This window comes from Varroa jacobsoni, unplaced genomic scaffold, assembly GCF_002532875.2.
Source record: "Varroa jacobsoni isolate VJ856 unplaced genomic scaffold, vjacob_1.0 scaffold_664, whole genome shotgun sequence".
NCBI classification, from domain to species: Eukaryota; Metazoa; Arthropoda; class Arachnida; order Mesostigmata; family Varroidae; genus Varroa; species Varroa jacobsoni.
In genome coordinates this window covers 61,571-89,133 of record NW_019213566.1, presented here as the reverse complement: position 1 = coordinate 89,133, position 27,563 = coordinate 61,571, and the positions used below count along the sequence as shown (strand labels likewise).

The window sequence follows — 27,563 nt, the reverse complement described above, 5'->3', positions numbered from 1 at the left end:
AGTTATAATCGTAAAGGAACATCATCTTAAAAATATTGAAACGGTTCAATGAAATCGAATCGAGCGCTTCTGATTGAATATTTCCCAGTGAAACCAATGAGTATTTATTATCCATATTCGAGGCAGGTAACACACAATACAATGCTATACTGCAATGATTGTACTAGGCCGCCATGATGGCCTAGTAAAGGGAAGGAGTACGTTTTCCTAAAAGTATTCAAGGGTTCTTGGATATCTCACTTCGGTGTGAGGGCCTTACTAATCCGTTTTTGCAAAAGTGGCCACAAAGCAAGCCCTGAACCTTGCAACATAAGCAAATACCGATTTCCTCGTAGCAATAGTACGCTAAAGGTAGCACCTTTTTACCAAATGATCTCCGCTGGGTATAAAGGTGCTGCCTCCAATTACGCATTAAGCATTTGATTTGAGTAACATCTTAAATAAAATAAGCGATCATTTGTCCGTTACACCTACATTAGATATTCGTCTGAACGACGCTCGTTTTCGATGGCTTTCTTTTTTCTGCTCATCGATTACACTCGTTTTCAGTTATTCCCATATTTAACCCGATCGGTGATCCTTATATCTACGATAACCAAGCCAAACTCATTATTACGAACGAGTTTTATGAATGATAAGCCAAGATGTCATATGTACGTTTTTTTTTTTATTCATTTTCATTTGGTACTCTTATCTTATTACGAAATCAAGATGGCAAGAGTAATACATCTTGATTTCGTACTTTGTGTGACCTCGTCGAAGGGCTGCACTAACTGCGTTATTTCCTTCGTTTACGGAAATACCGTTCTATTACGAGTTTAACAATAGTTAGTACGAACCGAATAAGCCGATTTGTTACGAAATAAGGTCACTACTGGATATGGTAACAGCTCGCGTAGTTTGAGGCGATCTGTATTCTTGACAAAGAGCAAATGACAAACAGCTACTTAGCTTTATAATTTGACTGAAGTTTCTTTTAAATATATATACGTATCGGACAAGAAAGCCGTAGGTGAACGTTCTGCCAAGTCAGTTTTTTGATGAAACCGGCTCAATCGGTAGAAGATCTTCACCAATGTACCTTATTAGGCACAGACAATGCGCGGAAGCAAGTTATTTGGGGGGGGGGGCAATAAAATTCCTAGCCCAACATCGCTATAATATCACTGTGTTGTCTACACAGCCATTTTAGCTATACGCCCCTGGTGTAACAGCTGCGAAATAAGGAAATATATATGTTCCTTTTTGATAAATTCACATGGTATTATGACCATATGTAGTAATAAGGTTCGTGTATGTCATTTCAGCGTGACCCGTACACATGTAATGAGCTAAAGTATCGGGTTGGTGTCGGGTTGTCATAGAATAGCGAACGGTGGTATCTATAGCGAAAACTAGCTTCCGGAACAGGCTATTTCTCTTAAACCTATTTATGGAGGATACAAGTTCGAAGGCGTTTTTCCATACCACATCCCGCTTATCGCCGAGACTTTCATCCACTGTACAAATTTCGTTCAGAGATGCCTAGAATGGCCGAAAAATCTTAACAAGCGATTGGCACCACACTAAAAACATCATGAACGACTTATATTTACGACTACAAGATTTGAAATATCTGGAAGCTATTTCCTTTTTTTTGGATAATTAAACACCTTTTGTCCATAGAATGCCTAAAATGTAAAAACCGATTGATGTAAAACCGAAGATACCCGTCCTGCTACCTAAGTAAAAACGAGAATGCTTAGAGTTTTTGCCACCAAATCCTCAAACCTCCTTCAAGAGATCTTGAAATTCAAACAGTACCGAAAAACAAATTATTATATATAATATGAAGCCGGTTTATACTTTAATTGACGAAGCCACTATTTCTGACGAAAGTGACTGACGAAATATTTTGTTGCTGAAACAGGTTGGCGACTGAGGGTGCCTTTTTTTCCCAGTCGCCGTCTCGCCCTGAAATATGCTATGCACCCAGCCACCTGTTTTCATTGTCACTTGCCAGCTCTTCCGAATTTTTCTCTACCAGATATTTTTTTATAAAAAAAAAAAAAAGAAAGAAGGGGGGGTGACCTCTCGGGAACTACTACCACTCTCAAGTGAATTTGTTCATTTCTTTCAATGTATTACGTTCAAAAGGTGTCTCGCCTTCTTGCCAGAATTGTCGTTGTAAAGGTTGTACCCGTTCTCCAATGCGGCTAGTGTCTTCCGCTTGCCGCGTTTTTGACGCATCCTTACCCTACTGACCTAGCCTAACTGATCCAGCTAATAATACTTGTTCAAGCGAGCTATATGCAGCTTAGTTTTGTATACATATATATATATATATATTTTTTATTATTATATTTATTATTATTATTATTTATAAGTCGAATTAATTTAGGTACGTTCATTCGACTACTATCGAGTGTAAACAAAGAACGAGCTTTTGACACTATCATTTTCGTCATTTGTTTCTATTGTGTAACGAATTACGAGCGACTGGATGTGGCACCAATGGAACTATGCAGGTTTCGGACGCGGATGCTGGAGATTGGCCGCTTCCTGCCTGCAGTACCTACCCGTCGGCATGATTGCCCCAATCTATATTACGAGGTCGGTCATGACCAATGCAATTAGCTGATTTTACTAGTATTATCGTCAAATATTGATTAGCCTTCCAATTTTGTTCAAGGTTTTTGCTCATGGCTATCGAGAGTTCAGACAAGTGTTTCTATGCAAACAATCAAATGCCTGCATTAATTAGCTGCAACCAAGTTGCCATACCCAGTTCAGACTAGATGTCCGAAAATGTCCAGTTGCTCTTGTGGCCTTGAGAGAAGCGTCACATATCTCATACCGGTCATATGGTTGGCCGATGAACCCGTCAAAACTAATAGAATATCGAACATTAGCCGGTGGCCTATGTATCGTTATAACCACTGTCTATTTTGCCCGTTTGCTGTCAACGACGCACCTTACGGCAACAATTTTTTCGAACAAAATAGAGCGAGCAAGTCATCAAATATTTGAACAACGCCGGAATATCAATGGCATTTACGGGTAGAGCCCGCTGCAATGATCCTCTCAAATTGCCTAGAATGTTCAAGCCACGCCATTGGTTCTGTTCTTCTTCTCTACGAAGCAATAGAGCTAAAAAGAGGAAATCTCTATGTACTGGTGTACCTAGGATACGTTGGTACGTTAAAATATGACGTCCAACAAACGGAGGTCTTAAATGATAGGCTTCACGGTATGTTGGACAAGAAGCAATTAATCCTATTGTAGCATATATTGTGCTATTTAGACGAAGCGGATAAAGAGAATTTTAGATACTGGATGGACTTGATTGCTTCATTGGGAGTTGAAGCCTAAATCATTATTATGGGTGACAGCAGCCAGACACAAACAGGATTAAAACTTAATATGATCCTTCGCGGAGCCTGCGTGCTATGGCCGGAGCGCGTGTTATTGCATAGGTAATACAACCTCCGAATAAACTCCAGCCTAGCTTATTTCTTTTGTAAACAAGATATTCGTCATACTCGTTTGGAGGGGAATAGAAGAGGTTCCAGCCAACCATCACACTGTTTGGTTCTTTTATTTAATTGCTGCTTCTGTATCGACAATGAACATGTACCATAAATCTAGCCTGACTTAAACCTTACTTCCATTTCCTCTACGTAAGCTCGTTTCCTCTAAGAGCATGACACGTGCTGTCAGGCTTTCATGCAACAAGTGGCATACATTTTTCTTTCCTTCTTCTGTGCCCCTCGCCCTCTATTGCAAAGCGGATCAATCTGGCGTTGCTGTCAGCCGCGCCTCCCAGTTCGACCTAACATTCATTTTGTCTGGCCTGTTGTAGCTAACAGAGGGCATTAGCAAAAGACTTCATTTCCCTAGGCTGCTTCCAGACACGGCTAGACAGAATATGCGGGAAGGACTAGTCGTCTTCTTGCTTCATACTAAACAGCTGCTTTCCTCCACAGTTTTTTTCTTAAGCTAGCGGCTAGCATTGCCATATTACAAACCACAATATCCCAACTCTGCTTAAGCGATTTTACGAAGTACTCAGCATTAATGCTCCATGCCATGTTTAGGGTCATCTTTTGCTGACTACCGGCGCTTGTTGACATGTCCTACATTTTTAACGAAGTTGGCCACCAGCAAGGTAAAGTGACCGCGGGTCCGATGTTCCATTAAAAAGTCCAAACTAATAGGTAGCGGTTTCCCGCTAAGACGACCTTTACTCAGCCGTATAATTTAGAATAGAGCCGATGTTATAAAGATCGATGGCCATTGTGAGCGATTTGTTGTGCTAACACAATACTAGCAGTGGGCCTTGACAAAAGTTAATGCCGTAGACGTGCAGTACGACTTCCATAAACGTGTTGATTTCAGAGATGATGAGCAATAAAAAGAACATCTTTTTACTATTATATCTGTTGTAACAAAACAGGCTTGAGATGATACACTTAGTCCTTGAATTTCATGGCAAAAGGCAATCCTTAGAGACTTTGCCAGCACTCCATAGTCATGTAAATACGACTCGATTTTGTAGGTGTCATAAGAAATGCAACGTCTTTTTATAACAATAGGCCGAAAACTGCATACTAAAGGAAAGGTGTATTTTAGTCCTAACGGAACCCAGGAAAGTGTCTATGACCCCGATATGACAATGAATTGCACAGTTGTTACCTGTTAAAAAAAGGGCAAATAAAATAACACGTTTCTACGAATACGAAAAAACTGACACTTTGCCTATAGAATTTTTAATTGCTTCCAAATAACTATACTTAGGTGAAAGCGAACGAAATCTTTCGAACAATTCAAATTCACACATGGGGACCGCTGGCAGCCAAAGTAAAACAAATTGGAAAAAAGAAGTAATTTTTGCAAATGAGCGACCAAAATCGTACGCTGAGTGCTCATTCAATGGACAACGCGTTCGTGCTTATGCTATTTTATTTTCAGATTTTACGTATAATATAATGTGTACATTGGCGGCCATAATCTTCGGCGACATAGGAAACGACACCTCTAGTCCCCAATAATCGAAATGGCACAAACGATTCTTAAACAGGTATCAAAAGTAGGTAAAAAATTCCTTCTTATCAAAACAATTTTGATAAGAGGGAATCTACGGGTATATTATTCACTCAACTTTTGGACTAGAATGCGATAGAGTAGTGGAAGTTAGTCGACCAGTTAAAGATATTTAAAGTAACCTGTACATTAATCACTTTATGGATGTCACCTGGCAAACCCGAGCGTAGCAATAATGTCAGAACCATTCTTGTAACTCGCTCGTTACCTCGACCACTTCGAAAGCTTCTATATACATCGTACGATTTTCATAAATAAATGCACGTACAATCGCTCGAGTCGTTGTTACAGTGTCTTCTGTCTATCCCTGGATGAGTTTGTTCGGGTTGGCGATTTTTTCCAATGTCACTACGTGGGGATTGCACTTGGGACGCACTTCGACGATGAATCGCACAAGGAAACGACTGCAAATAGTAGATTATCGATTCATACTGGCTCTACTTCCGCCAGCAAACAATTCTCTGACATTGGTCGACTTATAAATAGGACTAGCAGGACACAAGACTACTCAAATCACTTTTGGTGGCAGGGAATAACGGTTCGGAACATCACTACGTAAATAGAGATATTCGTCCATTGAAGGCGCTCGTCGCAGTCACAGTTCAGGTATGGCCAATTCCAATAACGTTATTAGTTATCGTTTCCCGCAGTTACCACTAACGAAATAAGGGAAAATTGTCACAAATGCCTCAAGTCTTTCCTGGCTTTGTCCAATTGTCAGCGTTCCAATTGTTTTTGCTTTAAACGCCAAAGGTCTATGACCTTCTGATGGTTCAGCAGTTGAAATTGAAATTTTCTTTTTTTTGTAAGAGTGCTTTGGTTAGAAGCAAACTTCTTGCAACTATATGATGGTCCAATATGCGTCACGCATGTTTTGAGCAGTATATTTTTCCCATTCAACCCTAACCACTAACGCTGCGCTGTCTTGCGTTAATGATTAATGACACCGTAGTCGGCAAACAACTTACTCCCCTCTGTTTTGTTCGTAACGACTCCTCATAAAGATGGAACGAAGAAACCAGCTGCGACCAACCGGCTACTACCTGCAGGAGAAGCGAATTAATGCAGGGAACAGCAGCAGGAACAGGAAGAACAGCAGCGGAGTTGTAGAAATCACTTCCACCTGCAATAGTAACGGCAGATGCAACTTCTGCCTTCTACAGCAGCGCTGTCGATAACACTTACTGCAATAATAATAATAGCGACAGCAGTAATTTCGACAACTTGTTGCAGCCGTGACTGCCTTAGTGGACTGCTTTCCAATGCTGGCGTTATCGTTGATTTTCGCTTGTTGTTAGGTGGCAGCTGACGCTTTATGCTCTCATCGGCTTCTCCTAACCACGACACTCGTAACAGTAGAAACACGTATCACTGCAGTGTTGTTTAAGCACTAGTATTGCTCGAAGTGGGTGTTGTTCACGAAAGAAAAGTGGGTGCGACGGCGAGCTTGCCAGTACTCGTCGGTTCGTCAGACAGAATCAAGTGATTGGTGGCGACACAGCCGCCGGGCTTAGTCCGCCGACCTGTTGCCGCTATACCGGTCCCGCAATTCAGTCTACCCCCCGCCTTAATACAACGGATGAAGCATAAACAACGAACTATGACCGACAACGACGACAACAGCGGCTGTCAACGGATAATACTCCATCTTCACCCCTTGCAGTCGCTGCTACACCGTGAGCAGAGTCGCGCCGTTTCTCGAGTAAAGCGCCGGCAGCGCCGCTATAGCCCAACCTGTCTTTGGCGCTGCTGCAGAAGAGACGGCGGTAGTCATCTCGTGGAAACTTTGGCCACCAGACGGCGCCAGATTCGGGCGAGCGGCAACGGTCCCTTGCTTGGTTCAGACAGATCAGGCGGAACGACAAGGTGGTAAAGAGTTAGACTGATTCTATCGATTCAGGGGCACCAGGTTTTGAAACAGAGAAAACTGGTCACAAATAAACTGAACTAAAGCATATACTTTTATACTGTATAGTTGTTACAAGCGAAATGAACGGACTGGTAGCAGCGTATTGCTATTGAGCGTCGACGATCTACGGATCGATCCGAACCGATGAAAGTTGGTGGCGAACCGCCGTCAGCGTCTGTGATGTTGCAAAGGCTTTCGACGGGGTGAAGCAGCCGATGGCGTTCGAGTGACGAAATACAATTAAGGGAATGGGGAGAAGCCGGCCAGTCCGATATCAGAGGCTAATCTGGGAATTCTTAGAAACCATTAATGATATTTGCACAGTATGACTAACCTCTTCGATTCTATCTGACTTTAGCAATCAGTGATCGATGTGCAGCCGCTGAGTAAACTTTGTGCTGCGGACGAGCGGACGGTTGGGCTGATGGAAGGATTTATTTTGGTGATTACACTTTGATGGTTGGAGCATCACCATCGAAGTATAATCAATAAGTATCACTATGTTTAGCGCTGTGGTACTTATTCTTAGTCGCAATTGCCCTATGAAAGTAGTACATATGGATGACTACCTTTACTTAATAAACGTTAAGAGTTTTACGAGTCGTTTTCACCTAACTAAAATCTAAATTATCCTTCTTTGTGTACGAGAAATTCATATTCTTTTTCAGAAAGCAAATTTTCTAAAAAAAAAAAATGTAGAATAAGAGATACTTTAATAATGAGAGAAATGCGACTTCTTAGGCTTCAGCCTTAAAGTTGCGCTGAAAAATAAACAGTTTACGAAAGGGTGTTCTATTGCGGCTGAGATTTAAAACGCTGCCATTGATCTGTGGTTTGGATTTACTGTAATATTTTGAAGTCTGTTGCAAATAAGGCTGATGAAGAAGCCTGAGGATTGACATCTAGAAAATTGTGCGTTACAAACTTGCTTTTTGTATACTGTTGTGTCATGTTTGATTAAATAATCTCATTATATTCATTAACTAAGTTTCAACTCCGCGGAAATCATATATTGTTTTTACAATGATTTCTATGCAATATGTTGCTATTAATAACACACATGAAGGCATGTATATATCCGACTAGAAAATATGGGACCGTGCACAGTCGGTAGATAGATTCTTGCCTTGAAAGCTCCGACGGCGAAATGACTTGTTAAACTTTTCTGTCAGTAAAATTCTAAAGGTAGGAACACGATGACAGCGGCGCCTTTATACGACCATTTAACAGCGCTTAAAAGCTACTCTCCCAAGGGAAGCAAATATCTTTCGAAGATGAAGCTGTAACTGTGAGAGCTCAGCTAGCGTTAGGGAAGAAAATCCTGATGACAACTGCTCGTATGACGGTCCAGGCAAGACCGCCAGTAATTGCTTCCGTGGTTAGTACCCATAGCGTGTTGATAATTCAAAGTCACTTCCATCTGCAACTGTTGAAAACTGAATAATATATCATTCCCATGAATCAATGGTTAAGTCTAGACACTGTATCATTGTCAAATTCGTTGTAAATCATACCGAAGTGATAAGCAAGAGGCTAAATAATGAGCGTTCTGTGTTCCTTTCCAACTAACTACGATACTTGGATAATGTCGACTATTCATCACGATCCACTCACGAATGAAGTTTAACTTAGGTTAAGAGCAACAAAGTGGCTAGACTTTTGTTGTCGTATTGGTTCCATCATATTTTATATAAGTAAATCTCGTGTTTTGACAGTATCATAAAGCGCAACTGCGTTTCACAAGAAGGAATACGCGTCTACCATACTTTTCTTACGGACTTTCAAAAATATATTTATTTCTATTATTAGGATCTGTCCTTCTTAGAAGCGTCTAAGGCTCATAGCGACAATGCTATTGATTGTTGACGTCTAAAAAATTTTCTACTTTGGACAATTTGCCATTAAGCCTTAAGTGGAAGCGGTGGACACCCATCAAATGATGCTTTCGTAGTCACTCTAATTTTGGCTTTTTTGAACTAGTGTTGCAACGATCGGAAAATGACCATTGAGCACAGAATTGTTGCATTTATTACGGCTATTATAGAAAAATAAGGGATGTGAACGAATAAATGTGAATTAATCTAGTACCTAAATGTCGACGAGTCAAAGAGTGTCCATGAGCTAAACAGAGAACGGCATAAGGCAATCAATGTATGTCCATGATGTACAGTTTATAAATTGCTCAGTTCATCGAAGGCACTCTACTCATCCTTAGCTAGTGATAAGTTTAAGTAAACCATCTGATGTTTGTAGCGCATGTGCTAAACTTGCTCTCCACATTCAATTATTAAACGTTATTACCAAAGTGATTGCCATCTTCAATGGGCAAGGCTAGCGCTGCAGCACGTTTTGAAGTGCTGTTTTATATATACGTTCTTTCTATGAGTTTGCTTTTAAAAGCAACTGATATTGGTACACGCTGTTATTGTTATTATTTTTTCGAACAGCGAAAGCACAGAGGCCTCGAACCAGTGAAAATTAGTAGATTTTTTTAGCACGCTCCTATGCGCTAGCCTCTTCCCCTGTTTAACGAAACAATGACTTTATTCTAGTTCCATAAATGGAAATTAACAGTACTAGCTCGAATAATCTAACACTAAGTACTACCGTTTGTCAAGTTCGAGCTGAACTGCTATGCATTGTTAACCGATGGAATCGGACTCTGGTTGAGTGAAAAAATATCTCTATGCTGAGCCTTGAAGCAGCGGGCTGTTTAATTGACCGTATGAAAGCGATTCAGCGAAAAGCATAGATAGATAAGGAGATGGATTTTGATGCATAGGCGAAAGTAGAAACGATCAATTGGCAGTAAAACAAAGCCACTGGAAAAATCGACGCTTGTTTTACCTAATTATAAACGCGGACTCCACTATAGAGCAAATCGAATTCACAAGGGAATGTATTATGATATCGCTATCTCCCTAGGAATTTGCTCACCGTTCGCAGCCAACGCACTCGTATGCTAGTAGTAGGAAGATGAATAGATTTACCTGAGTACCTTCTAAATGAGATTCTTACAATAATGGGATAAACGATACTTCAAGGTACTGATGACCATCATTGCTTTAGAAGCAGATAGCATCTCCTCGAATTCCTCAGGGTCTTCAAAGTTCAATAAACAAACGTTTACTGGAAGTTCCATATATGTCCTGCAAGAGGTTCCTGTAACATTCGGTTAACACCGATGCGAGTATAATGAAAGGTGAGCCTACCGTTGCTGCACGTGAACTCTCCCTCCTTGTACAGGCGACATCTGCAAACTATACAGCGTCGATATTCTTATAACCAGTGTGTAAAATGAACGGAAACCGTATGTCTTCAGTGCAATGTATGTTCAGGAGAATTAGAAGAAAGATTTCGTATGCATATGAGATTAGCGTGGTGCATGTTACGTTTGTAGAATCGTAAAATCTCCATCATCCTATATTTAGGATGGCAATGACATTTGATTGCAGCCGTTGTGAAGAAATCCGACAATGGCTGCTCGTATCTTCTTTGACTCACTTGATATATTTTTGACAAATTATCAGAACTCCCTTAAATAGTTATTTCTGTTCTGGACTAGGACTAGAAATATTTAGTACGGAAATCGATTGATAAATCAATAGAGTTCAGTCGAATAATATATGCGTAGATGGGGCAGTCTGAACTTACCCGCTCATAGCGGTTTATGAACATCCTGAATTGTTACAACTTTTCTTCTATTCCACCGTAAGCCTAGTAGGCAAGTCTGTCTAAAACCATTTGTGGTACTGTCACTGCATTTCTAACTCTAATAGTATTTTCAACTTGTTTCAAAAGTCAATCTTGGTCCATTATTTCCAATTTAAAATACCCCGAAAAGAAAAAAAGAACGCTTATAAAAAAAAAATGTATATTCTGTTAAACAAAGCTCGTTTAACAGAATATACATTTTTTAGTACATATAGATTATATATAGGCATGACTGGTTTTTATGCTCAAATTAGCACGAGCTAGATGTTTTATTTTGTACTAGGTTTTTATATTTGAATTTCTTGCTTTGTCCCATGAAAAAATTGTCGTTAATAATAATTGACTGTATTATTATTGCAGCTATTGTTATCGTTACTAAATATGTTAGCTAAGGTAAAATGAGCTCTCCTCAATATACTTAGAATACATATTTTATTTTTTCCGAGAGAAAAACATCTTGGATGCAGCCGGTCAGTGCTTTTTGTCCGTTCCATATATCCTGCGTCTCTTGCGGAACGTTTTTTGTGAGTGTACTTAACTGACATCATTTACGGTAGCAACTTTTAAATAACAGTAAAATTGAGGGAATGTGACCAGCGAAAACCAAATATTAAAGCAGTCGCATTGTTGACAATTACCGTCGACGTTTATCTGGTTTATATAGGATGCCGTTACGTGTTTTTTTTCGTATCTTATCAAAGTAACGTACGCATTTTCTAAATCTTACAGTTAATTAGAAAGGGTCATCGTCATTATTTCGTTACCATCTGCAGGCTTGGCTCGAAACATTTAAACTGATCTTTGCTTTTGGTCAAAGCTAGAATTTAACTACGTTGATCCTGCGTTTGTTAGTCGTACGTTTCTTTTTTTACGTTTTATAAATTAATCTCATATGTACAGGTCATGTTATACTTACCTCATTTCAAAAGCTCGTCAAAATAACCTAATTTTCGTCATTTTTCATATTCATTTTGGATTATTAGTTATTCGTCACATTGTTTCATAGCAGAACGATTTTTTCTTTATATAGATGTATCTCTTATCGTTCATTCTAGCTGCATGCTGATCAGTTGTACAACTTTCGCACACACGGATCTTTTCGGGATATTCGGTGTTAATGGAAAACAAAAAATGGAAAGCTGGCCTTGTTTCCGACCTACGCCTGCTTTCGCATAATTTAGCCGATATATTGCTTATTTTTAGCAGGAAAAAAGTCAGATTGACTTGGCGACAAAAATTACACAGAGTCATTATAAAGCGCACAATCCACGTTAGGCAGAATGACATACCTATCCATAAGGTGAGTTAGTATTGCTTTGGAACCACATTCATTCGTTATGCAAACAAAAAACTGGATAGAGAAATACATCCATAACACAGAAACGCAAAAAAGTACGATATTAGGTATGCATTGTGTCGGAGTTTTGCTATCAACTCAGAATGGTGTTTCGACTCTTGCATTTTAAATACAGGAAGAGAAAATACGGTACAAAGTGTATATATATATATATTTTAAGGAAAAAGATTTATTCCTCTAGTAAACTTTCGCTAAAATGCTAGCTTTAAAAAGGATTCCTGTTCTATGCAGCGCTTTAAGGTACACTCGGGATCTAGGTTCAAAGTTCTAACTGGTAGTGTGTCATACCTCCCGGTCATCGTCATAATGAATCCAGTTAAACTATGTACACATAATGTTCCGATAAGGGGCGATATGCCTCGTTGGCCTATAAAATTACTTCGAACCCGCAAAGTGTTGAGAATCGATTGTGTCTAAAACCACAACCCCCCATCACTTTACTTGAGCTGAGATAGATGAAATATAGTCGTTCGGGAGAGGTTATGACAATCTTGCTCCATCATGCTTATTTTTATAACTAGAACTGGATAGTTTAAACAAGTTTTCACCTGTCATGCCTATATAAAGTTCAGTATGTAAATTAGGCTTCCTATTACTTTTTGGGTATTTGTTTCTGTACAATTTTTTTCACAGATCATGTACATAGTTCCTTTATTCTTTTGCATAACTTTATACACTTCATGTCCTACAATCATCATTTAAAAAACTACTACAGACGTTAACCAAAAATTGCATCACTTCATAAATGACCTCGTTTCTTCTTTTGTCGTTATCGCAATACTATGGTGAATTTTGCGGTTTGAGTCCAGTGTGTTCTCAAAACCCTAACCCATTTGATGGTCACTGGTACCATTCAACTTTAAAGTATTTAGGGTAACATACAATATTAATATCTTAGGTCTCGTTCACATTATTCAGCCAACTGCCCTTGCCCCTCACTGCTTAATGGAGTTAGGCCTGTGCAGTCTTATTGTCTGCACACTTTTGTGTGCAGGTTTATATACATCCACTACATTCGCACGTACAACATCCGGTGATCGACCCACGTCGTCACAGATGTTCGCCGATTTTTTTGTAACATGACTAACTTCGTGATATTTTGGCCTGTGGTTTGTACACAATATGTCATACACGCAGACTCCCCATTTTACATTTCATTTTCTGTGGCTTTATTCCTCGGAATCGAGGTCAACTTCAGTTTCCATTGGAGTTAACGGAAACATTTTCTCCAACACCCCGATGCCACGGGTACCGTTTCGGTGAAATACGAGTCTCGTGCCTGGACTGATGCACTCAGGCTGTTTCACAAATCGGAACCAAATGTGTCCTGTATCATTTTGCCGCATCTCGGTCCTACCTTCAACGCTTCCTGCTACCACCGCACTCTGCTGGACGTTACCCACTTGAACTGTGGCATGGAATCCGACTCGTATGGGCTCATCGCCGTCACAGCTAAGTACCTGCACGTGTGCCTAAATGAATACGTCAACGAGCCGAAGATAGCAACAGCGAAATATACTCAGTTCACGGGTTTCCTTGAAAAAAGCCTGGATGCTTTACAATTTGTACCACAACTTGGTGCACCAGCCTTTCAGTTAATTGGGTTCGAAAAATTGAATCTATCAAACGTCAAATACGTATATACATTTATACTAATGTGCATTCAAAGCTTACCTGAAACAACCTCCCGGCCACAGGCTTAGCGCTTGGTGCGCAAAGCACTGTTCCTTTACGAATGGCCTGTGGCCGCTCTACATCCAGAGCAAGGGTGGCGCTTTCTCCCGCGCGAACTACACTGCATGCGACGCGATTCCAATGCAGGGATGCGACCCTAACCCGTTGGAATTCCCCTGTATGATCAGGACCAGCTAGAAGGACGTCGCTCTCTCGAATAAGACCTTTTGTTAGAAGGCCAGCTGCGACTAGGCCGACATCCGGCACGTCGAAGGTCTCATCGATCTTAGAAGAGACAGACAAACGAAAACGCCAGAGAACATACATAGTGGTTAATAATATTATGTTACTTTTACAAATCACTAGAAATGATAGCAGTATACAAATCTATCATGAACAATATACATTGGCTGACTTTATAGCCTGGTGCGATTCATTGTTCTGAGAAGAAACCAATATTTGCATAGGCCTGGGTATAGGCGTTTATATGTCGAGCAGTCTGGCGGTCCGAAAATATTAAAATCTACAGCTGCTTTGTAGAGCTGTTTTATAATTTATATTATCTACCTTTTGCCTACGACGGTGTTCATTTTACAGATCTTTTCTAGCTTTCCTCACCTGAAAAAATGTGGACAATTGCATGAGGTCCTCACGTTCCTCTACGGTGTACCTGGCTGGTAAAACATTAAGAAATGCGTACAGCAGGTTCAGTCTGGTTCCATTCACGCAGCTGACCATAAAGAGTGGGCACACTCGATCTGAACCGAGCTGCTGTACCGCGGGAAGGATATCGTCCTCTTCCAGAATTTCGATGGGTTGTTTTCCGCATTTGTGAAGCATTTCCTCAACCTGCGCCAGAGTGTTTAGTAGGGTGTCGGTACTAACCGCGTCGACCTTGTTAATTACGACGAGAATGGGAACCTATAAAGCGTGAAGTGCTTGTTACAATGGTGAGACTGTAACAAGTTATGCGAAAATTGCAGACACCAGTGTCCTTACGCCTAGGCCGCGTAAAGCAGGACGACGGATTTATTTGCGACCAGCTCAACTAACCTTCAAAGCCATAAGAAGAAGCAGATGGTCTTGTGCGGTGCCGATGAGCCCGCATACAGCCGAAACGACTAATAGAGCATAATGTGGTGAGTGACCCGTCAGACCAAAAAGCGTTGTTTTCAGGAATTTTTGATGACCGGCAAGATCGATAAACGTGATGACCTTTAACAAAGTAATGTGGATTAGAGGTAAGAATAAAATCGTCCCAAACACCTCTATCCCCACAAATGTAATCCACCAAACTGTCCGATCGTTGAACTTCCGCTGTCTGTTACGAGTTGATGTTACAAGTAGAATGTTTGAAAAAACTGGCATAACTCATCATTAATGTTCCTGGATTAATGCTACTATGTAAGACATCCCGGCCTTTTTAGGGTGCTCTCAGTTTTTACCTCTGTATTAAACCATTCTTTCAGTGAGGCTTTCGACCGTTAGAAAAAGTGATGAATATAAATGAGTACAATCCTATGTAGTCTACTCAAATTTCCATACCTTTGACGAGTTATCGCATATCTCCTCGGCTGTTCGATATTGCCCGTATGTTAGTGGCTTTCCACCCGAATCAAAGCCGAGTATTTCCCTCGATATACTTGACGTATGTCCCGTTTGAATCTCGTGCAGGTGACGAAACAGGTTTAGGCGTGCCAACCCTCGACCACTATCTAGTTCACCTTGAGTCAGTACCCCAAGTAGGGTCGATTTGCCCGCATGAACGTGACCAAGGACAGCAACTCGAAGCTCAATCGTACGCTGGTTCTCAGGTACTTTTCTAATGCGAACCTCAACCGATTTTCTTTCCCCCATTATTACACGCTCGTCGGCAATACTCACTGCCGCATTCAGTTTGGCCGCCATCCGATAGAGGGTACTTAGAGAAGCCTGCAGTTCGGTAGGACTTAGACCGACCACTAATCCACCATCTTCAACACCTATTCGACCCCAATAACAGATCAGAGAGACAAAAGCACATTGTGTCTGAGTCAAGTCAGTGACATGTAAAGCACATTTATTAAAAGAAGGAGACGCGTGTTGAACATCTTGTGGAGAAAGCAGCTACTCACGGAGAGCTATTAAAGTTAATGAGTGAGAGCCACTCGCTTTATCTATCGTATAGATAAATCTCAATAACGGCAAACCTTTCTCGAAGCGAAAATTTTGGCTACTACCCATAAGCCTGTCGGCAATTATCTAATGGTAAGTAGTGAACTATCACGCTAAACCTTTTAAGAATAGCACATATGACAGCGGTTAACCAGCAGCTACGGCAGCAGAAGCAAGCTTGATTAGCTTTACACATTAAATCGTGTTCATGAGTATAGAAACAACTTTCACCGTAGCACATCTATCGTTAATTGTCCAAGCCACAAGCAATTACGTATACCGGTTAGCGAATGACTCCGAGTCACATAAACGGTCAGCGGTGCCACGATGCGTGTGCTTAAGTGCAATAATACCATCCCAGTAACTATAGGGTGTTTAGAGGTACAACAATCATTGAAACTTTCTAGTTAAATAGATGTAGATAACAGTATCACATTCGATGTCTGATCTCTTAAGTGAGAAATCACGATTACGTGCTTACTGCCCACGTAACTAAGTGAACCGAGTAAGCCAGGTAAAACATGTACTTACCAGAAATCTAAATAGACAGATAAGACTAATGGTAACGAATCAAAAATAATGATGTGGAAGGTTATTGTTGTGCACGTCCACTCTAAGCATGTGATGCTATCTAAGATCGCTTCCTATTTGATCTACACTAATGTATTTGTATTTCAGCCGCTTGTTCTACCTGTTTTTTGTTGCTTAACTCAACTAAACTAAATGACCAACTTAGTGATGTCCATTTAAACGAAGCGAATCTGCTATTTATCACACATATGCACACCAATATAAACTCTAATATATGCCAAAATATCCTTTGTATATAATATTATTATAAAAATTATACAGTTCATACAGTAAATATTGAATGTACCAATTTCGTAGATAGCTTCACCCTGGCCTTCGCGTAGACGCCACTTCATTTGCGTTACCAGATGCTCGAAGCGACTTTCCGATGGCTCGACTAGTTTAAGTTTATACTCAACATTGCCGTCAGACGGCTCCGGGATCAGGTAACGCTCTTTTGAATTGGTCGTTGCGTCCACGATCATATGCTGGTGTTGCCGAAGTAGTTTCTGTTTATGGTTCTGGTCAGCCATTTCTTGCATCTGAGACATCCGATTCTTAATGCCTGCGAGGTGATGTCTTCCGTGATGCCCTGATGACGGCGGTGTACACGGAGGCGATCCAGATGATGATGATGAGGCGGAGGAACCCCCGCTGTAAACTTCGTCTGAGTCGGAGCACGATGAGTTGCTGTCGTCATCACCACCTCCAAAGAAACTAACAATATCGTTTTCCATGACCGTTTTATGTGACATCGTACTGTTCACTTTTGCTTGCTGCGTGAAGTTACTACTTCTCCTGAAGGACAAAAATTGAGTTATGTACGTTAGGCTTCAGTTGTTTCTAAGTGCAATAATAATTATATAAAAACTGTTTACTATCGCAACAATTGGAAAAATTAAACACCATTGAAGCTAAAATTGAATAATGTCGTTTTAATCTTAGTTGATAGTGCTCATCTAGACATGCTTCTGAACGGGAACGTTACGATGGAAGATGTTTGCCAAGAATACATAGCGCTGGTCATCGAGTCCGCCCGTGACCTGTCTAATCACAGACACTTTTGAGTAGAATAAGAAGTTCTAATTGTATCGCCTTTCATATCACTTGGATGTTTATTGGAGGATTTAAGATTATCTACGGAATTCGAACCTAAACCGCCCCTCTATCCTTTCAAAGAGTCTTAAGGCAAACTCATTGTAACTGCACAATTGCGCATATAGAAAGTTTTTGTTCTTATTTTGAAAATTTACTCGGTTTTGATGTTTGTTTGCTAACAGAAATATGTTTGAAATTTTAAAAAAATTAAGTACACTTTATTTGAGCATTTCAGTGCTTATAGAAGTTATAGGGGTCGGGATATTGTGTTTAGCTATCCAATCTTTAAATAAATAGATGAAAAGTAACTTTATAGTTCTGCATAGACAATCCAGTTATCACAGAAGGTTGTCCACTGCTCAAATTGGAACTTATAATAAAAGCTCTAGATAACGAGGAGGAATTAGTTGTTACTACAAAACAAACTTACTAGTGCCTATGCCAGTTCGATGAAACATGGTCAGTCAGTAGAAGGCTGCCTGACAGAGTCAAGTGGTCTCAATCACTGATGTTAGCTTTTCTTAGGTTTATCTGCGAAAACAAGTTTGTTATGCTGACTAAGCGAAATTGTTGCATCAGCCGCTTGGTTAGCCTATGTCAAGATTAAACAGTCTAAGGCAGTCATCGTCCTCTTCCGGCCAAACAGAACCACTTCCCTTTCTCTATGGACTGGGACAATTGAAATCCACTCTCCCCTGATCATCGCAAACGTGATCTACCAAATGCATCCATACCACATAAGGCAATACAGGTTAACACATACAAAGCCTATGGTTGACTCAGTAGTGCCGGCGAATGAGGCTAGTAGACCGACTTTCACTATTTTTTCTAGAAAGAGCACGTCCTGAAGCAAGCAAAATGGATGATCTATTGGCCAATAGTAACCCCCTGAAATTTACGGGGCAGATAGTCACTGAACTGCTAGAAGCAACGATCAACCGGTGGTTAGAAGACAAGTCCAGAAATGGCTTAGAAAGTATTATAATGCAATAGAACTGCCCGAGGGTAGCATGCTCGCGAAGTCTCGCTCATCTCCCGCATTTATCGCGCGGCTGAAAATAATGACGCGACCAAGGGGTTGCACCAGAAACAGCTGACGACTGTACAAGCGTCTGCAGCAGTTTTGCTCATTATAAACAGCAAGCGCTTTCTCTCTACAATACAAAAAAAGAAGATTGTATATCCGCTACATGAAAAATGGAGAATGGAAAAATGGATTAAGATGGAAACAAACGCGAAAAAATTCTAATTAGATATTGATAGACTTTTTATTAACTAAAATTAAACTTTATTTTAAAACAAAATATCCAACGCTTTTATACCAAGCTCATATTTATATATATTTCAGGACTATAAGCCAAAGGTGGCACTGTTAAAATGGGTCCTTTATTGAGCTCATTTTCATGTTTGGGTTCATCACGAAATATCTGAATGTAGTTTTCGACATAATTTGCACGAAATATTGACAGTAAATTTGGACAAAACTAAGGTCGCTTGTTTGTATACTGCTTCTAAAAGAAAATAAAGAACTGGATGAATCTTTTAAATATGCCGACTGAGACATTCCTGATAGAAGTGATAACTTAGTATTTACTAAATGTTAATATAATTCATCTTATTCATGGTTTACATGGTTAAGTCACTCGCAAGTCATTTTCGAAAATTTGCTCGATGAAATCGCAGAAGAAATGAACCATTAATGAAATTATATTTAAGCGGTAAGACTTCGTTGAAGTCTCGTTCGCGAACGTTACACTCAGAAATCTTTACATAGGTTTACATTGGACCAAAATCAAAAATATAAGGGACCAGAAAGCTCAACGTTATACTTTATATGACCGACCCTTGAAACGATAGGTAATCTTATCTTAAAGGTAGCCCGTAATATCTCCATGAAAATTCTTGGACAGACACTATCTTATGGTCCTTTTGATTAGTTTTGTGTCCATTCTATTTAGTCCTTATTGTGGATTTTTTATATTAGCATATAAAAATCCTTCCAAAGTCGGCGAGGAAATTGACCGTTTATTTTTTAGTTAGCTTTTAGCCATGATGGAAATTCGTTCGGCGAAGAGACATTGAACAATAGCTAATCTTCACTCTTGTTCTAAATAACTCTCCGCTACGATGAGTTTTTAATTTCATTGTTTAGTTTTCTTGGAGCTACTTAACCACTCAAAGAATTTGAATAGCATTTTAACTGTACGCTTCTAGAAGGCTAAATTTAGTAAATATTAACGTGAAGCCCTTGATTATGCATGACTATATATATGATAGAATCACCTTAGGGAAGAAAATTTTAAAAACGATAGGCCAAGGCTTCGTTTAGTGTCTAAGTTTCTGTTTCTCAAAGTTGGGGGCGCCGGTAGAATTCGATTATCTTCAGAATTAACAGTTTATTACCAATGCATACATGTCTTGAGAATGAAAATTGGATGGCTGAAGATCAAAAAGCAGGTGACTATACCTCGAGATCTTAGACGGGCGAACGAATTGCTGTGATTACGGAAGCGTTTGAACAAATCAGAGCATGCCAAGATGTGTCGAACAGGTAAGAGAGCAACATCAGTAACATTTAATAAATTCGGACGTAAGAGGTTGCATGTCATTTTAAGAAAACCAGGAGCATTTGGTAGCACACCGTGTGGTTACTCAATGGGAACACACGATTTCATAATCGTACTTTAATCACAACTTACACCGAAAAAAACATAATCGAGCAATGGCCTCTGCCTTGTATGTTCTCCTCATAAATCCTTGCGAATTTGATTGCTTTGATGTATCAAAGAAAATAATAAATACGATAGTATAGCCTGCTGTCGATTCTGTTAGACAAGCTGTCGATAATGGAAAAAACGGTTAAGTCAATCATAAGCACATAACTATTGAAAAGTAGACGATAAACAGGAAGACATCTATAATCTGCCAATACAATACTTCATATGGTTTATAAGCTTCAAATTGTTTAAAAATGTTATGTTACTAGAAAATTTAGTCGAGTTAATTAAACTGAACACAACTAAGCCTAGTGCCGATAATATAAATGCTAACTCTGTAAAAAGCTTATGTGTCCAAGCGATTATTTGTGACGGTCGAAAATCAAGCGTCCAATGTGCATTGGAGTGGTACTCCTGGTCAATGGAGGCCACATTTTGCAAAGTATGACCTCTCAACAAAGAACCAAAATAAAGATATGACTGAGAATATATTGAGATGGTACTACTGAGAATCGCACATGATGCCCTAGCAAGCAGGTTCTGTTAAAATACCATTAATCATAAAGAGACCATTAGAGATCCCAATAAAGCGAACAGTTCATCATTAAGAAAGCAACTTTCACAAGAAAAGTGCAGGATGTTTGTAGATATTGTACAGGTATCCACATATTAGCGAAACATATGAAACCAGTAAACGTCTAGCATTTAGAGAGGCAGTTAATACATTTCATTCTGGGATAGGACCAGCACACGAAGTTACACTTGGTACGACCACATAATAAAATTGAGGTGCCTAAAATATGCCTATCATAACTTAAAAATAATTTGCTGCTTAGAAAAAAGATTTCTTCTAAATCATTTTTGAGATCTTAGCCAAAGTGCAAGATTCAAATCAGCATAAAGCGGATTTAGTGAGAATGGTATAGGCAAATAGATAATGCGTTACGAGGCACCGTATGTATAGGATAGCCACATTAGTCAGATCTGTCAACAGAATACATATCAATTATTGTCCCCGGTAGCGGACGATACCTCTCAGCACAATATTAGATCACCGCCATAGTTCGCCCTTAAAGAGGATACCTGTAATGAACGTAGAGATCATAAATCTCAATCTCTCTCACACACTGTATTATCTCTTCTCAAAAAGAAGACTCTAAGTCACCCGATACGATCAAATATATCGACTACTAGTTAAACTTCAGGCAAAACACGCTGTGAAAACAATGCAGGCAGAAGTCGAAGAACCAAACAAAGCTTAACTTTTTAAGTCACTGTCACCGTAATCGAGAGTCACAAACCGAGAAACTGAATTCTACTGCGCTGTTGTACGCAAAGTATTGCACATTGCGGCCCAAAGTACAACCCAGATGGGTATATCCCGCCTACTGTTGCGTTATTTACAGGCTGTACATGTTGGGCATGTAGAGAGGCGCTAGAGCGCTTTAAGTGGCTTCACCTCGGTAGGTACCGCTGGGCGAAAGGGCTAAGACCTTGATCACGGTACAACAGTGTGGGACACTACCATCTAACATTAACATGTATAGTAAGTAAAAGGCGCGCGGACATGCATGGTTAAGTATATAAGTTCATTTATATACACAATTAGTATATAAATTATATGAATAATTTAATGTATATGAATACAATATCACATCACTGATACGATACACAGCAGCACACTGATTATCCATTATTGCTCAATGGATATTACGCTGTACATAGTGCTTCTGGACAAAAAGGTTTACGCATTGCTAGTAAAGTATCAGAGGATAGCATATACATCGAGGTCTGACCAGTATACCTGCCTATTGTTACACACCATGGAGTAAAACCCACAGATAAAAGTCACCTGTGGCCGAAACTCGAAATGACTGCATCTGCCACTGTACGCGATGTACTTAGTGCAAACGTAATTGACGAACCGGACTGAAGCGAGACCATTTGCATAATTTTACACACTATCGACCGTTGTAAACCTGTATCGCCTCTACAAGAAGCAGTTTGCCAACGGTGCGACATCAATCTCGTGTATTATCATACTAGATTATCATGGCTGTCTTTCTATCCTGTCTTGGTTTCACGGTTTATCCTATGCCGGCAGCATAGAGCCTAACTAAATAATAATGCATGCCGTCAGCGCTACAATAGCAAAAACATAATATAGAACTTGACAGGTAGCGAACACCGATGCTTGCGCTGGCAGTGGCGCGGGCTTTCTTTGTTGAGTGATGTCACGTTACTATAGTGACCATAATTGTAAAATCGTAGAAGACACAAAAACGACAGTCAATTATTTAATTGCACCGTTCCTGCGGTAAAATGCCCCGAAGCAACCAACATTGTTACAGGTACCATTTATTGGTATTAGCTGACACAGGTTCGGACCTTAGGAGCTAAAATGCTTTAACAGCGATATAGCAGCAATCGTCAAATACCTCAGTTCCGTCTAGCATTCAGAGAAAACAACAACGATAAAAACAACAAAATAATCCTATTAAATTAGAGACAACGATTTTATAATTTCCACTTGTAGACCTCCGGCCGTGTTGTAATAAGGATTTACGACAGAAAAAAAAATGGTAAACAGTATATGCAGTCTAGCTGTTGACCAAACATTGCGTATGATTAGTGGGAAAACACGTTTTTGTACGCTTGAACCATTGTGTCATTATCTGGATATACGTTGACGCTACGCAATGGACGTTTTTCGGCAAGACAGTATAAGCTTCTCCCTAAACCTATTTATCGTCGACGTATCGCCGTTTAATTGTGATAACTATCGTTTAACTGCAATACTTTCAGGGAACAGTGACATTGTAACCATCGGCCGGAAGTACCACCTACAAATAGTTTGGTTACGGAAAAGCTGCCAAAACTAGATTTGTTTTAGTGAGATCCCGTAATCTACAGGCGAAGATGAGCTATCTACAAGCGGATCAAAAATCAATGATACTTTAGGTTAGCCACAAAGCTTCGTTGCTGTTTGCCATTTCAGGGTAACCCACATTAAAAAAAAAATACAAGAAATACAGACATTTAGTTCGGTTCTGTAACACGACCTCATGAAACGCGATTCAATCCCACATGGAGACTTACTGCAATTCCTATATCCTATACGTGTGCCACAACATATATAAGGTAAAAATTTGGCAACAACCATTTTTAATAAGCATTACACGATTTTGTTGTGACAGATATATGATGATGCAAGCATATCGATTACTATTTTTATGAAATCGTTAGTAGGAAAAACGATGCAATATGCGATCTGTGTTGCTGTAACGAGCTGTTAAAAACGTATCTTAGTCCTTCTCGCATGCGGAACTACTCTATGCAATTGATACATGTTAGCACGATAGTTGAATTTCGAACGCACTGTCATCCCGGTAGCAGCGTGTATATGTGTTCGAAATTAGCCCAGTTTGTAAGCAGTACTTCTCAGTATTGGTATTACTGTGTGTAGGTGTCACCCGCAGTTCGATGCAGCATTTTCAATCGATTCAGGACCCTGTAGTATCGGTCGAGATCTAGGTAAAGATCATCGTGAGGTATGGAACCCAATTTTGTTTTATCCTATTGGTGTTGTAAGCCACGGCTAAATTCGATAGAATATCAGACAGGATTCCGCGCCTACATGTAGTGCTGAACACATTCACCTAAGGACCTTGGAAACATGAACCTACCAGCACTTCAAATGTTAGCATATTAGAACAAGCAAAACATAACTTGCTATACAAGGGCTTTTTAACTCTGCACACGCCATTAACGTACATTTTGTTTTTTTTAATTTTTTTTTACATTACATGTTACATCGGATTAGATGTATTGAGTCGGGTGCTATCACCTGGGTGTGAAGCGTCGATTTTTCAGGAAACCACCATACTAAATTAAAAAGAGTTGGAATGCTGAAATTGATTGGCGAGGCAGTAACGACAAGATCATAAGACACTACGGGTGTACAGTTCTACTCGCACAAACAGTCTTCAGACTTGGATTGTGTGTAACGCCTTATACCGATCACTTTATTTTGACTTAAAGACGATTCGACAAAGTATCTTTCGTTTAGTAATCTGTTATTCACTATTAGTACGAAAGGGCTTATTATATAATAAGTCCTTTCGTACTAATGTCGAAGACTGCTAGCAGCATATAGTCTTCATGAGACTTTCCATACTATTCACTGCTCTTATCAACGCTATAAAACTGATATTAATACTATATACGCTGACGCTTGCCTGTTTGTCGTTGTTTTGACATCGGAGTTCTTTCAGGCGATTGCCTGGATGTGTCCATCGAATCACGATTCGAAATATGTTTCGTTTCGTTTTGTCTTGTTGGGTTGCAACACATTGAAGATAATGCCTGTCTGATTCAACTTGGCCCCGGCCGGCGATACGAAAAGGCTTTTTTGCTTCTACTTCAGATATAATTAACTAGCGTCTCCTAAATCAAGCATGACAAAGACTAGATAAACGATCAGCGTTCTGCTATTAAAAAAGGAAACAACTAAAAAGGATGGTAGAAGAATCAGGTTGAATATAGGTAAGGTTGTCGTCACGCCAAAGGTAAAATGGGAAGTTAGCAGCTGAAGAACGCGAACGCATAAGAGTAGATGGCATAGTAGCGGTTTAGTTCTCTTTAGCGTCGGGCCTTTTACTAACGTACATAAAAGATGGTGTTGGGAAATCTTTCCTTCGACGATTGTCGTCAGTCCGCGCGAGTAGCATTTATTTCAGTTGTCATCTACTAGATGCTGTAGAGCCGGAGGTGGCTGCTCTGTTGGGCCGACGACTGAGGACAGTAGCCTACGAAGTGAGAAGTGATTCAATGCGCGATAAGTAGCGAAAAAACGTTGGAGACCACTCGGGCGTTCCCACTCAGTAGCAGCCGCTCAACAGCCGTCATCGGCTAATTATGAAATAAAAAAGATCGATATGTAATTATCAATATTTCTTTTTCGTAATTTGGTGACACAACGTACGTTATGTGTCACATATACCATGCGTATTCCTGTGCGAAACAAATGAGAAGTCATAAGTGGTTCAAATATTTTCTATAGGAAAAACACAAATCAGTTGTCGTTCGGTGGGGCGTATGCACGATCCCCACAAAGCATATTTTCTTAAGGACAACGGGATATAAAATCCGCGATCAGCTTGATTTAACAAATAAGACGTTATTACATGAGTAGCAATTACGACAAGTTGATACTGTAATAATAACACTTACAGACTAAAATTGACATACCTTAAAATGATACATTCATTGGCATACACTCATTATTAATAATAGGTTATGACTCTCCGAATAAAATGAACCTCGCTTTCTTTAAACGAACTAAACAGATTGAAAGATGTTTAATCGACTGAACTGCGAAATTGCTCGTATAAGTCAGCAGCAGAGCGATACAACAGAAACTCTTATTAGCGACAGGTGCGGCTAGCGGACTCTTACTAGACGTCCATCGAGACTGAAACTGTAGACTATCAATAACATTCTCCTATATGCCCCGTTTTTCAAGATATGGTAAGTGAAGATTACAATAGCTGAACCTTCAACACCTGGATTAATTCATTCGATTTCTATGAAACAAGTAAAAACACTACAAAACTACAGCTCTGGTTGTCACGGTGTAAGTAAGTACACTCGATTAAATACGATTAAATCCATCATAGATCCACTGACGATGCTAATCGTCTTTATTTTCGTCGACCAGCATTTTGTCCACACGTCTGTATAACAACCGTATTACAGATCATAGCTGCTTTCCTTCGATCCTAAGCAAAATTAGTGCTGGCTTATTATATTGTCAATTGATTAACTGATGGAGCAATTACAGACTCACACAAACAGAGCGCAAACGTCAGACGAATTCGTCTATCGAAAGTCCAATCATCTTAGAATCCTTGAGCAAATGCTTCTTCATGGTTGTGTTCGCTTTATGATGGTGAGGGGACCAAGCTGTTTCTGCTTAACGCAACGATTCTAACAAGGTAAACACACAAGCCTATAAGTGAACAGTAACGACGACGTTCTCTGCAATGTCGCCTGCGACTCCAAACAGCTGGCCACGATCAGCTGACAATGATAACTAGCCTAAGGATGTGGAGGTTGGGGTTTGATGCTAACCATCAGCCAGAGCAACCGATATCCTTAATCAACGTTTTCTTTCGCCACTGTGGCTACTAACCTAAACCACCTATCGACAACAAGTTATCCAAGTTGTGTGAGTGTGTTTGCAGCGTACGCGAATGAGAAGAGGAGCCCTAGAATCCTAATAGTTTTGAGAATTCACTGGGACAACACTGATTGTGGCACTGAACTATGTGGGCCCAAAGTCCCCAGCTCGGCATTTTCATTTAACGAGAATATATCCGCATTTGAGGAATACGCTCACTTGAATTGTTTCTTCTGTCCGTTATATTGAACTGCTCGATTGGCCTTCGTAACCGTAATAACATTGCAACACAATGGGCTATCGGTAATAGTCAACCGCACAGTCGTACAAGCGAAAGTAGTAGCACTAACACTGAATGGCTGTTTTAGCAGTCGCAGCAACTAGACAGTGCTTTATTGGCTGGGCTTGTCCGTGTTGCCGTTCAAGGCCACCCATCCAGACGGATGCTTGCCACAGATTAGCATACGTTCAGTGGAACACCTCAGATGCGCTATTCCTATTTCGAAATTTTAGCGGAACAAACGTATCTCCAATTTAACTGATGCAAAGAACGAGAGGAACATGTACAAGTCACCATAGACGGATTCAATTACACAGAAGTCCTGAGCGATACCCTCATCGTCACCGGTAGCCCAGTAGGGAAAAGCTTGTGGAGTTGTTGAGACACCAACCAGTTTTGCGGCCAAACGATGGAGGAGAAGCTTCGTTTTAGCTATTGACACTGATTTCTTCAGCTTATTCGGCAAACTTGCAAGGTTACTTTAGGTTTAAATAAGGATATTCAAAGCGCTATTACTAGTGTACGAACTATATGTTCAGAACTAGATAGGAAGTACATAATACCGGCGGGTAAAATCAGCGCGGGTCGTTTCAGCAAGTTAAGTTTCTATGTTAAGAGAAACGAGTTGGCGCGCAGCCCTGGAGAAATCTACCGTGCGCGTAAAGAGCTAACCGAAGATAAAAAACTTCTGTAAATGTTGCTATTGTTTATTAAGCATTATGGAACTTTTCGACGAGGAATAAGAAGATTTTGAATTTGACAGAATTTAAAAAGGTTATATTTTGAATATTTCTCGACACTGTAGCATTAGCATTTTTCAGTTCATT

At 40.0% G+C, this 27,563-nt stretch overlaps 2 protein-coding genes and 1 long non-coding RNA gene across 9 annotated transcripts in view; 1 reads left to right on the top strand and 2 right to left on the bottom strand.

Annotated features, from left to right (window-relative positions):
• LOC111262464 (serine/threonine-protein kinase OSR1) overlaps positions 1–5,440 on the bottom strand; it is a 45,314-nt gene extending 39,874 nt beyond the window's left edge. Inside the window, exon 1 of the mRNA XM_022836754.2 lies at positions 5,351–5,440. The gene's annotated coding sequence lies outside the window, so the exon portion shown is untranslated. The remainder of the gene's footprint in view (positions 1–5,350) is intronic.
• The window catches only part of LOC111262467 (uncharacterized), a 27,140-nt gene extending 15,891 nt beyond the window's left edge, over positions 1–11,249 (top strand). For both annotated transcript variants that reach the window (XR_015311919.1, XR_015311918.1), the window contains exons 3-4: positions 4,951–5,688; positions 6,087–11,249. This is a non-coding gene — a long non-coding RNA (uncharacterized LOC111262467). The remainder of the gene's footprint in view (positions 1–4,950; positions 5,689–6,086) is intronic.
• On the bottom strand, positions 11,121–27,563 carry LOC111262465 (GTP-binding protein 2). 6 transcript variants are annotated; one of them, XM_022836761.2, is made up of 8 exons: positions 26,124–27,563; positions 24,514–25,186; positions 16,768–17,258; positions 15,282–15,718; positions 14,790–14,951; positions 14,355–14,657; positions 13,737–14,021; positions 11,121–13,534 (listed from the first exon to the last, which is right to left on the bottom strand). In XM_022836761.2, exons 3-8 carry the CDS (start codon positions 17,213–17,215, stop codon positions 13,232–13,234), a joined length of 1,938 nt encoding a protein of 645 aa, XP_022692496.1. In that variant the 5' UTR covers positions 17,216–17,258; positions 24,514–25,186; positions 26,124–27,563; the 3' UTR covers positions 11,121–13,231. The 6 variants fall into 6 exon arrangements, with proteins under 6 accessions (XP_022692496.1, XP_022692497.1, XP_022692498.1 ...); XM_022836762.2 differs by lacking the exon at positions 24,514–25,186 and adding an exon at positions 17,989–18,089 and having other exon boundaries at positions 26,469–27,563; XM_022836763.2 differs by lacking the exon at positions 24,514–25,186 and having other exon boundaries at positions 26,469–27,563.